Below are 14,157 nucleotides of genomic sequence, written 5' to 3'. Positions count from 1 at the left end.
AACAATTTACCTATATGATAACTCAGCAAGATGAAGCATTAAGAGTAAAGATGGAAATTTTGAATCTAATCTAGTCATCAAATTGTATTTAATAGGAATAATAGAAAAATACTTGTAATTATAGAAAAAGTAAGAAAAAAAATTTATATATATATATATATATATATATTTACGTTGAAGTGGATAGAAGAGAGTAAAAAGTCATTATTTAGAAAGATGAGTAATTACTGAAAATATTTAAAACACATCGTTCTCTAATTTATTTTGAAATTCGAATAAAAATTATTATTATTATAATAATTATTTATATTATTACTATTATTATTATTTTTACTGAATTAAAGCTTATTGACAAGTTCTTTTATTGTTAAAAAGTATTTTGGCAAGAGGTTGGAAGTGTTACTGTACTGATAAAATTTTGCACAAAGCAAAAATTTTTTGGAGGTGTTGAGTACTTGTATAATTGAAATAGCAATCACGTAGGGTATACAGGTAGTGTTTGTATTGATTGTTGTTGACAGAAAAACGAAAGTAAATTAATATATATATATTAAGTACAACTAGTTGAATTTATAGATTTTCGTAATGTTTCTCAGCCAATTTCGTGGAAAAATAAGTGTCTGAAAAAACTGTTGATAAACTCTGTGTACCCTCCAAAAAGTTTAATACACAATAGATTGAGGCCTAAAGTTAAATCAACGGCCGAAAAAAAGCACAATGATGAAAAAAATAAAAATAAATGTCTAACAGGGTGCTGTGTTGTAATAAAAACGATTTACTCTCAGAGATGCATTTTTTGTGCTTTGAGCAAAAAAAAAAACAGGAAAAAAAAAACTTGTCCATATACAAAGCAAACATATATATTTGTGCACACCCACGATCAACCGATTAAAAGCAAAACTGTCTCGTGCTATACTCTCAAACGCAAAAAAAAAAAAAAAAAAAAAAAAAAAAAAAAAAAAAAAAAAAAAAAAAAAACAATATCTTGCCATTTATATGACTAATAAATTTTTTCTTATATCAAAATAAGTCATTTGTTAACCGCATGACGTGTTTAACAGCATTCAAATGTGGCGTGTATCCGTTAGCTTTGTAAAAATATTGATTTTTATTCGAAAATAAATATATATTTGTGTTACTGTAAACAAGACATGGCGTTTAGATTATTTTCACCAACCGCTCAAAGTCCCAAAAAAAAAAAATAAATAAAATTCTTATCCATTGACGCACGTACGTAGCAAAAGAGGACGGCAGCACGACGCGTCCCGATAAGCCTTTTATTTTTCCCCAGAATTCCCTCGTCATCGAACAACTCGATCGATCCAAACCGATCTCTCCAACGATCGCCTGTACATAAAATCACTTATTGTTTTCCTCTCCTGCCATTCACACCAAACCGAATTTCGATAAGCTTTGCGACATTCGCTCGCTACGCCTATTGCAAACACGCAGTTCCACCACCCACACACGCGCAAAGTCAAGGGGGAGGGGGGCACCGAGAAAATCGATAATAAGGCACGAGTGCCATCTAAGGCGCGCCGCTGGAAATCAATTGTCCGTGGGATCGTATGTACATGCACAGCAGCGCGGCTCGCAACTCCAGTCGACTCGCGAGCACAACAGCTTTTTGATAAACTTTGCGCGCTATCTCGGGAGAAACAGTAAGTACAGAAAAAAAAAAATACGCCGAGAACCTGTTCCTTGGGAGCGAGGAGGGGGGTGGGGGCACCGCGGTCGTAACGCGCGCTCCTTCGATATCACATAACGCGTTACTAGTGGGGGGCAAGGAGGTAACGGCGGCGTGCGTTATATTACATCCTCTGCAAGGCTTCGTTGTTGTTTTTTTTTTTTTTTTTTTTTTTTTTTTATCTTTATGTAACGCAAATGCACGGGAGTCGTAAACGACTGGATTTTTCGTTTGCGAGTAAACGAAACGACAAATAAGTGTAGCCGAAAACAAAAATCATCCATAGGGGAGGGCGACAATGAGAGGTATTCTGATATTCGATCACCTGAACGACGTATTGTTTACCAAGTGCAACAGAAAGTTCGCCAACCATGTGCAGAAACTCGCCAGGCTCCAGGGTCTCCTCGGCGAGAACGTGAGTTGTGACATTTGATTCGCTTATACAATAATTACATGGTATTCACGCGCTCAAATGCTTCAAAATATCTGTATCCTCGCGATGTGAACGCGCAGAACAACTTGCAGGGCGACACGGACACGTCGAGCTTCAAGCCGAGCCCTAACGTGATAATGCAACTGTTCTCGCCGCTCGTCACCTCCCAGCACATCATGGCATCGCAATTTGGCAACACCTACACGGCGATGCGCTGCCACGACGGTACAAACATGGTCTTCGACGAGTTCATGGGTCACACGTTCATCTACGTCTCGAGCGAGGACCCGGACCTGATGCGGAGGACCCTGGGCGTGTGCGTGGCCATCGTGAAGCACCTCTGCGGCCCGGACGTCTCGATGTGAGTCGACGTGACTTTGCCACTTGAATGCCAACTGTATCGGAAATCAATTTTAGACTGAAGACGAGCAGACAGAAGGTCGAGCTGGTTTCGCATCTCTTGGACGCTTGGGGCGAGTTGAGGGGCTGCGAGCAGAGCCTCCTCACCGAGGCCGTGGAGCAGCTGTCGGTGAATCACGAGCTGGCAACGGGTACCCTCAGGGTACTCAGCGACGCGGCGGACAAGCTCAGAGCCCAGCCCGAGTTCACGAACGTTCACGCCCTGGTGCTGGTAGGGCAGAAGTTTTTGTCGCTCTTCTCGAGCAAGAACGCCCAGGACCTCCTGGCCTCGGATGTGCTGCTGATGGTCTTGCTGTGTCACGTGGCCAACAAGGACAAGGCCAGGGAATGTGACACCTCGGAGAACTACATACTCATGTCACGCTGTACTCCGGACGATGAGAGGCCGGCGATGCGGAGCTCCTCCGGCAAACTGTCCAAGCCCACGACCGAGGACATCAATATTCTGTTCGGTAGGACACTGTACCATGGCGTTTCGTTTCGTTTGGAATCACGAGCCTGTATGTGTGGAAACGTGATTTTCAGAGGGGTCGAGGGCGTCGTCGGTTAACGAGGGTCTGGACGGCCTCTACAGCCAACTGGTGCTTCTGGGCTCGGAGGTGAGCGGCTACACGGCCAACGCGGTCCACATATCCGACCTGACCGACGGCATCAATCTGGTGATTATAGTCGAGATGACGGGCTCGGCCATAGCATCCGGACTCTACGACTGTTTTTACCACCTGAACGTCATAGGGGGGTTGCAGCTGCAGCGCGACGTCGACGAGCTGAGGCCGGCTTTCGACAATCTGGAGGCAGCTGTCAAGCGTGCCTTCGATGGTATCAGGAAGAACCGGGGCAGCGTCAGCAACGACGTCGACATGTGCCAGAGGAGGCTGCAAGCAAAATGGGATCAGGTGAGGAAAAAGTATGCCGAGCTGCTCAAGACCCGCGACGTGGAGTCGATTTTGATGATCGAGTCCAACACTGGGAGCTTTTTCGAAACTCTGAAGGAGCTCTACAGGTTGACCTGTATGGACAGGAACTTTCTTCAGCTGGGGACCGACGTGATTGTCACGGTTGGCAGATTGGTCAGTCAGAAACTGAACGATTTCAGTGATTTTCACAGGGTCAAGGCTCTCAAGAACTTCACCATTGGATCATATCCTTTTTTCTTTTACATTTTCTGTGCTGTGTGATCAGAATGTATACAAAATGCTTTTGACTATATGTCCTTAATGCTTGATTTCGCAACTGCACGAGAACTTCCCTGACGATCAACAAATATCTCGAAGAGTTTCCTGGTCTGGTGCACTTTATATACATAGACAGGACGACTCACAGGTTGACTGCCCCAACAATAGATTTTACAAATACTGAAACATTAGAATTGACAACGAAAAAGGTAAATTTATAATTTCTCTTTATTTTTAACAAGATTTTCATAAACTTTTCAAGTAGGTTTCAAACTCTCTTGGGCTCCAAGTGTGATAAATTTTCAAAGTATGAGATTTGAAATGTACATACAAAGTTAAGAGTGAATAACGTATGGAACTAGTTTTAATTCGATAATCAATTGAATACCAAAAAATGTAAGAATTTAATGTTTTTTTAATCATTCCCACGTTAATTTTTACTTTAGAACAAAGAGTGTTCCACGATTGTTGTAAAAACATATTGATGTTATTCACGCACAGATATGGACGATGGTCGAGCAGAGTCGAATACACCTGCAGGAGGGACACATGTCTATAATGTGGAAAGACACTACGTTTAATTACGCATACTTTTTGTGGTTCGAAGACAGCTCGGTACGTTACACTATAATACAAAGTCTTACAACAACGATTTTTCATCTGTTTAAAAAACATAAAACCTCATATTTTATCTCACCTCTTTAGGGTTCACCGCTGAAATGCAAGACATACTTTAATCACATCTTAAAAAACTTTCCAGTTCCTGGTATTCTCTGCGGAGATTATTACAGGTGTGACATTCTTTTGTACAAATCTATTTTTTAAATCCATCAAACTTTTTTAAGATTTTAAATATTAAACTTTTTTCACAAAAATGTTTTAATAGCTTGGAAACAAAACTTGACTTTAAAATGTAATGATTGGCAAAAAAAAAAACAAAAAAAAAAAAAAAACAATGCATCGCCAAAAATTCAAAATTACAGATCCGATAAAGAAATTTTTTTTTGAAATTTTAGAAAACTAGCGGAGACGTACTTCCCAAAGCTCTCACCTAACAAAATACGTATTTACGAGCTTTTCTGTGTCCACCTCGGCCTGGCAACTTCATCATGCGTTCTCGAGCACTCGAGACGCCTCGCAGCTACCATTTGGGAAATTACTGGTCTTCCTAACAATCCAGCTGATTTACTATGAAATTCACATATATGTGACTTTATAACACTTGAATCAACGCTGAAGACCTTTGAGTCCTTTTGTTATCACGAATCAAGATGGTCTCGTCTTTATATTATTTTTTAATAAATAACTGCTAACCATTAATGTAACAAATATAAAAAATTAATAGAAGAGAGCCATTCTTGAGCGAAAATCGATTGTCTACAGATAAACTGAAAAAATCCGTATTTTACTGAATGAAATAAAAAAACTTAAAAAAAGATAGAAATGTATAAAACGAGACACAGCATTTCATCCTCATTTCCGAGTATCTGTTTGTACATAAGGACAACTTGTGAACGAGATCGTAGGTCTGTCTCGTCAAATTTCCTTTGATCAAACGCGAGTTTATCAGTTACGATGCAAAGAAAAATCAAGAACGACCAGATTCGCTATCTTGCGAGAGACGTAAATGTAGGCTAGCTCCTCGACCCATGCTAGAGATCTTTAACGCACTAGGAGCGGTACGGTGGTTCCCTCTCGTAGCCGGCAACGGTGGTGATTTAGTAGGTCTCATCATTACCAGTGCATTTTTATTACTGCAGGTTACTACCTCTTCCTTATGCGTCGTTGTTTGTTCCATTGCATTATCGCCTTTCTCAAGCTTTGATGATTTGCTCATGAGAGTTTTTGTAGTCGTTCGGCTCTACAAAATTGGCAAAAATAATGACTGTACTCAGCAAAGTTTACCTATTAACGTGAATACTTGAAGTGTCGCTCACTTTGGGAGAATCAAAAATAACAGGTGACGTTAGGGAGTCATGTTCCGGTGATGCCGGAGTTTCAACTTCTGTTTTGGTGTCATCGACTTCCATCTTACTCATTTGAGCTGTCAACTGCGCTTTTTCATTTATTTTGCGGTAATAGTCATTACGAAGATGAAACAGTTTATCTTCATACAGTGATACCATTCGATCGGTTTTAGTAACTTTTGGGATTAGCTGTTGTAATATTTTTTCAGCAGCTTTTTGAATCAACGTGACTGACTCAACTCCAGATGTCCTTTTCAAATCAGAACTGTAAATGTTGAAAACGTTTAGCTATTCGTATTTGGTACAAAAAGTACAGAAATAAGATTTGTATCCATTATTACCTTATTGAATCATACACTTCTTGAAAAGCATCAGATTTACATGAAGATAGGTGAAGAACTGGTTTATAATCTGAACCATCAGGTCTGGATGCATCAGCTCCCAAGTTATTTATCCTAAGTGACACTGGTACTAATTTATCACTAGAAACAATAAATATCAGTGGTTATTCTAATGAGATGGTCGGTTGAAAAAATTTGAATAATGAATAGAGAATAATACTCTTTTATCCGCTGGAAAAGTTGCTTGAATTTATGTGTGCCATTATTAGTAGACAAAGAAGTAGTCAAGTTGCAGAATATGAAATTTTCTTCCGACACTAATTTACTCGTTTCATTATTGGTAAAAAATTTCGATAAATGATAATGTAAGGCCTTATCCCTTGTTGATGAAACTATACGGAAATTCTCTTTGTAACGATACCACCCAACAACTTTGTCTACATTGTCCTTCAAGAAAAATCTCAATTTTTCTTGATTTACACGACCAATAGTGTCGAAAAATGGTGTCCCTATTGGATGGGACAGCACATTTTTTATATCTAAAATACATGTTAACTGTTAGAGGACAAACACTCAACAATGACCAATTACTATTTTCAAAAATAAACTGTAATGTGTTGCATGCATTTTAAAAAGACAGTTAATTCAAGATATTTGACTATTCGTACGTACTTATGTGTTGCCTTGTTGTTTCCACATCTCTGTCAGAGTCTGTGACTTGTTTTGAAACATAAACAACAACTTCGCCGAGGAGAAAGCCAATCTTAAACGTAAAATGATCATTTAAAAATCAAGAAAAACACTTTTTCAAGTATAAAAAAGCCATGCATAGGTATGACACTCGTGTAAACAAATAAAAAAACCCCGCGTAAGCTGGCAAACGGGACTAAATCTAACCTCCAAAACAAAACAATGCTTGCGTTCATCTCTCAAACGCAGGGCAAAGTTTTAAGGGAAAAAAAAAACTAATTGAAGCCAAAGACGGATTGATCAATTTTGTCAAGTACTAACCTGGTCGTGAATCTTAGTGTTTTCATACAGTAACATGGAAAACGCAGGCCCCGAAATAGTAACAATCAGATCTTCGGTGGTCATGTTTACCATATAAGTCCAGGAACAATCATAGGCACGACACTGCTACTTTTTAATTGTTTCTGTAGCACGATGATATGCCCTATTGAACCATGTTCAAACAGTCCTACGAATGCATATGCTCGCGTGCAACTGCAGTTGAGACTGTTTTTGAAGAAACTAAGTATACTTATTTGCGTGTAAATAATAAATAAAATAGAAATTTTTTTTTCTTCAGCCGCGCGCGCTTATAGGAAAACACAACAAACAGGCACATGTTTAATAAAGGTGCTTTCCGCAATTTTTTACTCGTACAGTTTGAGCCCCTGCACCCCTATAGGTATGCCATTGCCAGTCTTGCCAACAAATCGTAAATATTTAAATGCAGTGATCATCAATAAATTACGTATAAACACTAAGTAAGTATACGTCAAGTGGAATAAACGAAACTTTATTGATTGTTACAACTTATACTGGGAAAGTGGGTATTGCGTGCTTTTTTCGGAAAATAGTTGCCAAGAAGATAAATTGACGTTTTTTTCTTTTTTTTTTTTTTTCATCAACAATTTACATCTGCAGCAACGATACTCGCAAACTCATGTATTTTATACTACCGATGATTTCAGGTATGATGAACTTTGTAAATTATCCACAGTGCAAACATTACTCAAAATTACCCTGTTGTTGCGGTCCAATAAAAACCAATAAAATTTTACAATGGGATTTTTCTATTAGTTTCTTATCGGTATTTGCACCCGTAAATCCAAATAAAATCCGAAATGGTCAAAAATAGATTTTCTATATCATTTATTATAACTAGGACATGATTGAACAAAAATAAATTGACAAATTTATGTCATACCATCCGGATGGCAACACCAAAACGGGGGGATTAGAGTATTTTAAATGTAAATTGAAAGAAAAGTTAGTTATTAATTTTTATTAGAATTTTGTAAAAAATACTTTATTCCCCCCGTTTTGGTGTTGCCATCCGGGTGGTAGGACATAAATTTGTCAATTTATTTTTGTTCAATCATGTCCTAGTTTTAATAAATGATATAGAAAATCTGTTTTTGACCATTTCGGATTTTATTTGGATTTACGGGTGCAAATACCGATAAGAAACTAATAGAAAAATCCCATTGTTAAATCAATGAATTTTTTATTGGTTTTTATTGGACCGCAACAACAGGGTAAGGAACCAAACAACTCGGCTCGCATAAAGAGACATATTAAACCAAAAAATCTCTCGGCTGTCGTACATCTAGTTTTATAAAGTTACCAACAATGAAATGAGGGCTGCAAGCTTCGAGATTTTCATATTGAAATAAAACATCTTTCAAATTACTTGACGTAAGGGTGTGGCGATGGAAAAACTCAAGTGGTTGGTATTGTTAATCTTGTATACTTCCAACTACATTTCAGTATAATATTGTTCACGAAATCTGAATAAGATAGCGTGGATATAAAGATTTTTTTTTTTTTTTTTTTTATGAACAAAAGGAAGAGAGAGAGAGACACCAAAAAGCCTCACAACGGTACTAACTGTGTGATCGTAGCTCTATAAAATTTGTTCAAGTATTACATCAGAAGCACGTGTGAAGTAAGCGCATGGCGAATTAAAATCACCGACCCATGTAATCATGTTGTTCGAAGAAAATATTAATATTAACTGCAAAATAATTTAAGATTTTTTTCGTCGACTGCTAATAACACAACTCCATAATCCCTCTGTGGAGTGGCGGAAATCAATCGTTTTTCCAAGCTACCTTCGAATGAAATGAAAAATTTCTTCGAAAAAATATTTCTCAACCGCATTCTACTTGCGCGTATTTATTATTTTGCACTCACAGTCCAGCTGCATCTATATACGTGTACCATTTATGTACTCCCTTTGCCTATACGAGGCTTGCACGTACCTATTGCGTAGTCCTTGAAACCTTGAGAAAATCTTCCCTGATTAAGGATATGAACGTTCCCTCAGGTATATAAGTTTGCGCTTTGGGATGCAAAGGGACGAAAGAGAAAGTTTTTCTGCACTTCCGTCAGTTCCGTCTTGGCTTTGGCGTCGGTAGAGAAATTGTTTTGAATTCCTCGTGCACACAATAACGCTGTTTAGTCGCAGTTATATCAAATTCATAGTTTTAAAAAAAGCCAGTATATCAGTAGGTATATTTACTGTAAATGAGAACTCGATAGGATTTTCCAAACATCAGTCAACGATGCTTTTATCCGGAGTAAGTATAAATTATTATTCTTTTTTTTTTCCTTTTTTTTTTTTTTTTTTTTTTTTTATATATAAAGACCAAATTCAACAAATAATTTCGATTTACAATCAATTGTGATTCATGAAAACTATCATTCAATTATTCGAAAATTTTATGGTAATTAATAACAAATATTAAAAATAAAATAAAAGTCGATTATAATTTATTAATCTTATCATCAGTTTTTATTTTATTTTATTTTATTTTTTCTTAACTTCTGAAATGTTATTTATAAAAAAAATTTTTTAAACGAATAACTGATAACAACTACTATCTTTTGATCGGTTATTATTATTACTTATTCAGATTAATTATTGACCAAGCCGATTTTCACTTGGGGATGAAAAAATAGTTACAACTATAATATGCTGAACAAAAATGTTTGCCATTGTATTTTTATACAGTGCGAAGTGCGACATTCATCCTTTGTGGGGCAAAAGTTTGTACTTTGCGCACGCAATTATACTTACTTCATTCGCCTCGTTCTCAAGATTACTTGTAGTTACTCTTTTACCGGTTATCCCGCAAGTGTGTCCAACACTGGCGATTTATCGCCAAACTGGCTATTTTCAGCCTTGCGTAACGTTTTTTTTCGTTTATATAGTGGCTATGACGATTTTTTTGGTTGTAACATAAGGTAGGGTGGCGATTTTTTTGGCTGCATTTCTGAATTCTGACGAGCGTGGCCAAATAATTCCATGTATAAGTATATGTAAATATACGTTTGGGTGCGTTTTTTTTCTTTTAAGTACCGTACACGGAAGGATCGCACTTGGAAGTCAATTGTTGATCTTGAATATCGAAAAGTGATCTTTTATGGTTTCAGTATATCATCCCCCGACAACTTACCAGCAACTTTATCGTGTCTTAAGATATCGTATGTCACATTCAAGTTGCCGATAAATTGTTGGAGAGCAATACTGAAACACACTCTTGTTGGTTGGTTACGGACTTTACAAAAATTGATATCCGCCAAGTACGATCCTTTCCGAACCTTAGAAAATATATATATATTCTCTAAGTTTTGAACGTAACACATGTTAGCCGTCGAAGAAAAAAACACTGTTGGCCCTGATAAGGCCTAGTTCACTAACTTTGTCAGCTTTCTCACACAGGAAGAAGATACTTTCTCGTGAATATGTGTAAGATTGCCAAATTCAAAGCATTCAACTAATCAGAAGACTCCTTTCGCTCTATATTGGTTCTCTGATAAGTCGAAACTTTGTTAAGTGTATTTCAAATCGCAGAATTGATTTTGATACGTTACAAAATTGTAATAATGGGGGCGCCCGACTTTGGCGAATTGGAACTTATCAAAATCAATAAATCTTTCGAGCGCCTCGGTTGCCCGTATTTTGAAATACGCTTCACAAATCATCCTCTCTCCGAGTGAGAAGGTTGACAAAGTTAATAAATTAGGCCCTTCATATTATCGTACCGTCTTTTGCGTTTTGTTCGGTGGGTGAAAACGTCGTTTTGGGTTGATTGACTTATAAATGTAAGTGATAAATTACGTAAATAGTTTAACTATTATTGATAACATTAAAATCTTTTAGATGTATTTACTTTAATTTGAGAAGCAAATTATAGAAGTTGCAGTGAGGTTAAGGCGCGCAAGGCCTTTATCCTCGCGGGCGTGGACAAGGATACCAGGGCCCTACTCGAGGACACCAAACCGGATGGGCTGCTATTTGGAGCCAAACTCGGGGAGAAGGTTAGAGACGCGCAGACCATGGAAAGGGTTGCCAAGGCTCTCATGAAGCCGGCGGCCCAAGCCCCCCGTCATCCTCTCGCAGTGCATGACCATTTAAACTAGCCTGCAGGGAAAACGTTTCGCCCCACCTGCAGGTCGTCAACAGGGCCCGTATCAGAGCGCGGAGAACACAAAGACCACGGTTTCACTTTTGGTGGATTTGGGTTTCCTGATCAATTGGAAAAAGTGCCGCCTTGTCCCGTCTACGAGACGCACTTTTTTGGGTATGACGATTGATTCAGTCCAGTACAAGCTGGAGTTGCCTGGGGAAAAGAGGAAGAAACTAGTTAATTAATCTAGTAAAATCGCTGCTTAGGAAGGAGGCGTGTAAGATCATAGAGCTCGCCAAGGTACTAGGAAACTTGATTGCACCGGCCGTCGAGTTTGGCTTCGTGCACACCAAAACCCTGGAAAGTGAAAAAACGTTGGCGCTGTTTAAGGGTGGTTTCGACTTTGAGAAATCGATGTCCATCGCGAAAGAGGTTCGGGAATGGTGGTTGCGTAACCTCCCTTCTGCGTCTAACGCGATTAAGTCCTTGGACTTTGCCAGAACGTTGTTTACGGACGCCTCGAATAGCGGGTGGGGCGCGATCGACGGCGTGCGTGAGGTGTATGGCCACTGGGACGCGGACCAAGATCTATGGCATATTAATTTAAAAGAGCTTTTCGCGGTTAAACTGGCTCTAGAGTGCCTCGCCGATGACTTGTCCGACTGTCAAGTCTTATTAAGGGTCGACAACACAACGGCTATAGCTTACATAAACAAGATGGGTAGCGTGCGATATCCTCACTATAACAATCTTTCTAGAGAAATCTGGGATTGGGCAAAAGAGAGAAGAGTGTTCCTATTAGCGTCTTGTATTCCCTCCGCTGAGAATTGCGCAGCGGACAGGCTTCCTAGGATAATGAATGAGGACACAGAGTGGGAGTTACATATTGATGCATTTGAGCATATTAAAAGCTCCTTGGGCACTCCTCTCGTGGACCTCTTTGCCAACTTAGAGAATGCCAAGTGCAAAACATTCTTCTCTTGGAAACCCGATCCGGGAGCCCTCCAGATAGACGCCTTTGCGCTGGATTGGGGGAGTCTCAGTTTTTACTGCTTCCCTCCGTTTAGCCTGGGAGGGCTACGGGAATTATGGTGGTACCTTTCTGGCCAAGCCAGCCATGGTTCCCTCTCTCCCTGGAATTGCTCATCTCCGAGCAGATTGGTCTGGGACCAAATCTTAACCTACTATTGTCCCCTTTTAGGAACAAACATCACCCGCAGGCCAGCCGGCTCCGTTTGATTGCAGGCAGAGTGTCAGAGAAGCATGCCTAAGAAAGGGAGCACCCAGGGAGGCACTCAAAGTGCTGATGGCATCGCTGGCCCCGGCCACCATGAAGCAATATGGTTCGTCCCTGAAAAAATGGCTTAATTCCTGCGCCCCTGAAAGAGTTAGCCTATTAAGTTCTTATCAGCCCAGTTTGCAGAGGGAGCGTCTTACGCAACATTAAATACGATGAGATCTGCAGTATCCTTCATTGCAATCGATAAACTTGGGGAAGACCCTTTGATATCAAGATTTCTGAAGGGTGTTTTTAAGCTTCGGCCGGCCTCACCAAGGTACGCACAGACGTGGGATGTATCGCTGGTGCTTAATTACTTAACCCCCCTTTATCCGTTGCAAGCGTTAAGCCTCGAGGAGGCGACTTATAAGACGGTTACACGCCTCGCATTAAGTACGGCGCACAGGGCGCCGACATTAGGATAAGTAATATTTATAAGACACCACGAGGTGTAGAGATTAAGATAAGCGACCTAGTCAAAACGTCGGCGCCGGGCCGGTATCAGCCACTATTAGTCCTTCCAACTTTTAAGGAGGAACCTAATCTCTGTGTGGCCTCGACTTTGATGCAGTACCTGGACAGAACCAAAGACTTGCGGAGCAGCGATGGTACGTTATTTATCACGACTAAAAGACCCCATACTGAGGCCTCTTCACAATCGATAAGTAGATGGATTAAGATAACTTTAGGAAAGAGTGGGATGGATACATCTATTTTTAAAAGTCACTCTACGCGTCATGCGGCGTCCTCGGAGTTAGCTTAGACACTATAAGAAGGACAGCGGGCTGGGCAGAAGGGCCCCAGACCTTTGCGAGGTATTACAATAGGCCTATCGCGTCGGACGGGTACGAGTTTATCTCGAAAGTTTTTTCAAAGTTTGTAAAATCGAGCGAAGCGGAGTAAACACAAGAAGTTTACCGCCGGTCGTGTGTTCACTTTCTTCGTATGTACCTATACCTAAGTTTAAGCCAATAAAGAAATGTTCATACAGATCTATATATATACACATGTATAAAATTGCTTCTTTCCTCGCTCTTATCATCTACAAGTGATCTTGAGAACGAGGCGAATGAAGTATAATTGAAGATCAAACGAACTTACCTGTAAGTGAAGTTCGATGGAAATTATACGAAGAGCCTCGTTCGAAGAGATTACGGTCCCCCCCAGAAAAGTCCTTTTCTTTTTTCCAGAATTACCGGACTTTCCAATTCCCAGCCCCTAGATATATCGCAATTTTATCATTTAGCTCTGAAGATATGAATAAGAGGATACGCTCGGCGGGACAACGGGAACCTTGGCACTCCCCTTCCAGAAAAAAAAAAAAAAAAAACGAGGCTCTTCGTATAATTTCGATCGAACTTCACTTACAGGTAAGTTCGATTGATCAATTCAATTATACAGCGCACGAACCCTCTATCAATTCAAGATGATATTTAATTGTGTGGTTCGTTGTGTACGTGACGTGATAATATGGTGTTTATTGCGGTCGGCTCAAAGGCTCGACTCTGTAACGATTTTTACGACGCAGTTGTAATCCACACCAAAGAGGCACGGCATATCAAGAGAAGGGAGGAAAAAAAGTTGACGCGAGATTTATCGGTTTTTTAATTGATGGGATGGGTATTTGTTTCCCCCGTTCACACAGATAAACAACGAGGGACTTGAGATTACACACGTCAAGCTTGCTTTTAAACGCTTTTTTTCACACACATGC

At 39.6% G+C, this 14,157-nt stretch overlaps 2 protein-coding genes across 4 annotated transcripts; one reads left to right on the top strand and one right to left on the bottom strand.

The window, feature by feature from the left end:
- The first annotated feature begins 1,677 nt into the window (after positions 1-1,677).
- On the top strand, positions 1,678-5,166 carry HPS1 (Hermansky-Pudlak syndrome 1 protein). Of its 3 annotated transcripts, none has more exons than XM_089590307.1 (8): positions 1,678-2,102; positions 2,213-2,481; positions 2,538-2,992; positions 3,066-3,681; positions 3,786-3,924; positions 4,217-4,330; positions 4,421-4,506; positions 4,732-5,166. In XM_089590307.1, the coding sequence occupies exons 1-8, from the start codon at positions 1,986-1,988 to the stop codon at positions 4,907-4,909; spliced, it is 1,974 nt and encodes a 657-aa protein (XP_089446433.1). In that variant the 5' UTR covers positions 1,678-1,985; the 3' UTR covers positions 4,910-5,166. The 3 variants fall into 3 exon arrangements, with proteins under 3 accessions (XP_089446433.1, XP_014205525.2, XP_014205524.2); XM_014350039.2 differs by having other exon boundaries at positions 3,780-3,924; XM_014350038.2 differs by having other exon boundaries at positions 2,201-2,481; positions 3,780-3,924.
- Positions 3,946-7,357, bottom strand: LOC106637310 (BRISC complex subunit FAM175B). Its single transcript, XM_014350041.2, has 6 exons — positions 7,035-7,357; positions 6,696-6,786; positions 6,244-6,562; positions 6,024-6,164; positions 5,653-5,947; positions 3,946-5,576 (listed from the first exon to the last, which is right to left on the bottom strand). The coding sequence occupies exons 1-6, from the start codon at positions 7,125-7,127 to the stop codon at positions 5,304-5,306; spliced, it is 1,212 nt and encodes a 403-aa protein (XP_014205527.2). The 5' UTR covers positions 7,128-7,357; the 3' UTR covers positions 3,946-5,303.
- Positions 7,358-14,157: the final 6,800 nt, after the last annotated feature.

This window comes from Copidosoma floridanum, unplaced genomic scaffold (genome assembly GCF_036245765.1).
Source record: "Copidosoma floridanum isolate Cflo_tuat_1 unplaced genomic scaffold, Cflo_Japanese_pri ptg000012l, whole genome shotgun sequence".
Classification (NCBI taxonomy): Eukaryota; Metazoa; Arthropoda; class Insecta; order Hymenoptera; family Encyrtidae; genus Copidosoma; species Copidosoma floridanum.
Note: the sequence above shows the minus strand (reverse complement) of the source record. Positions and strands in the feature narration are given on the sequence as shown.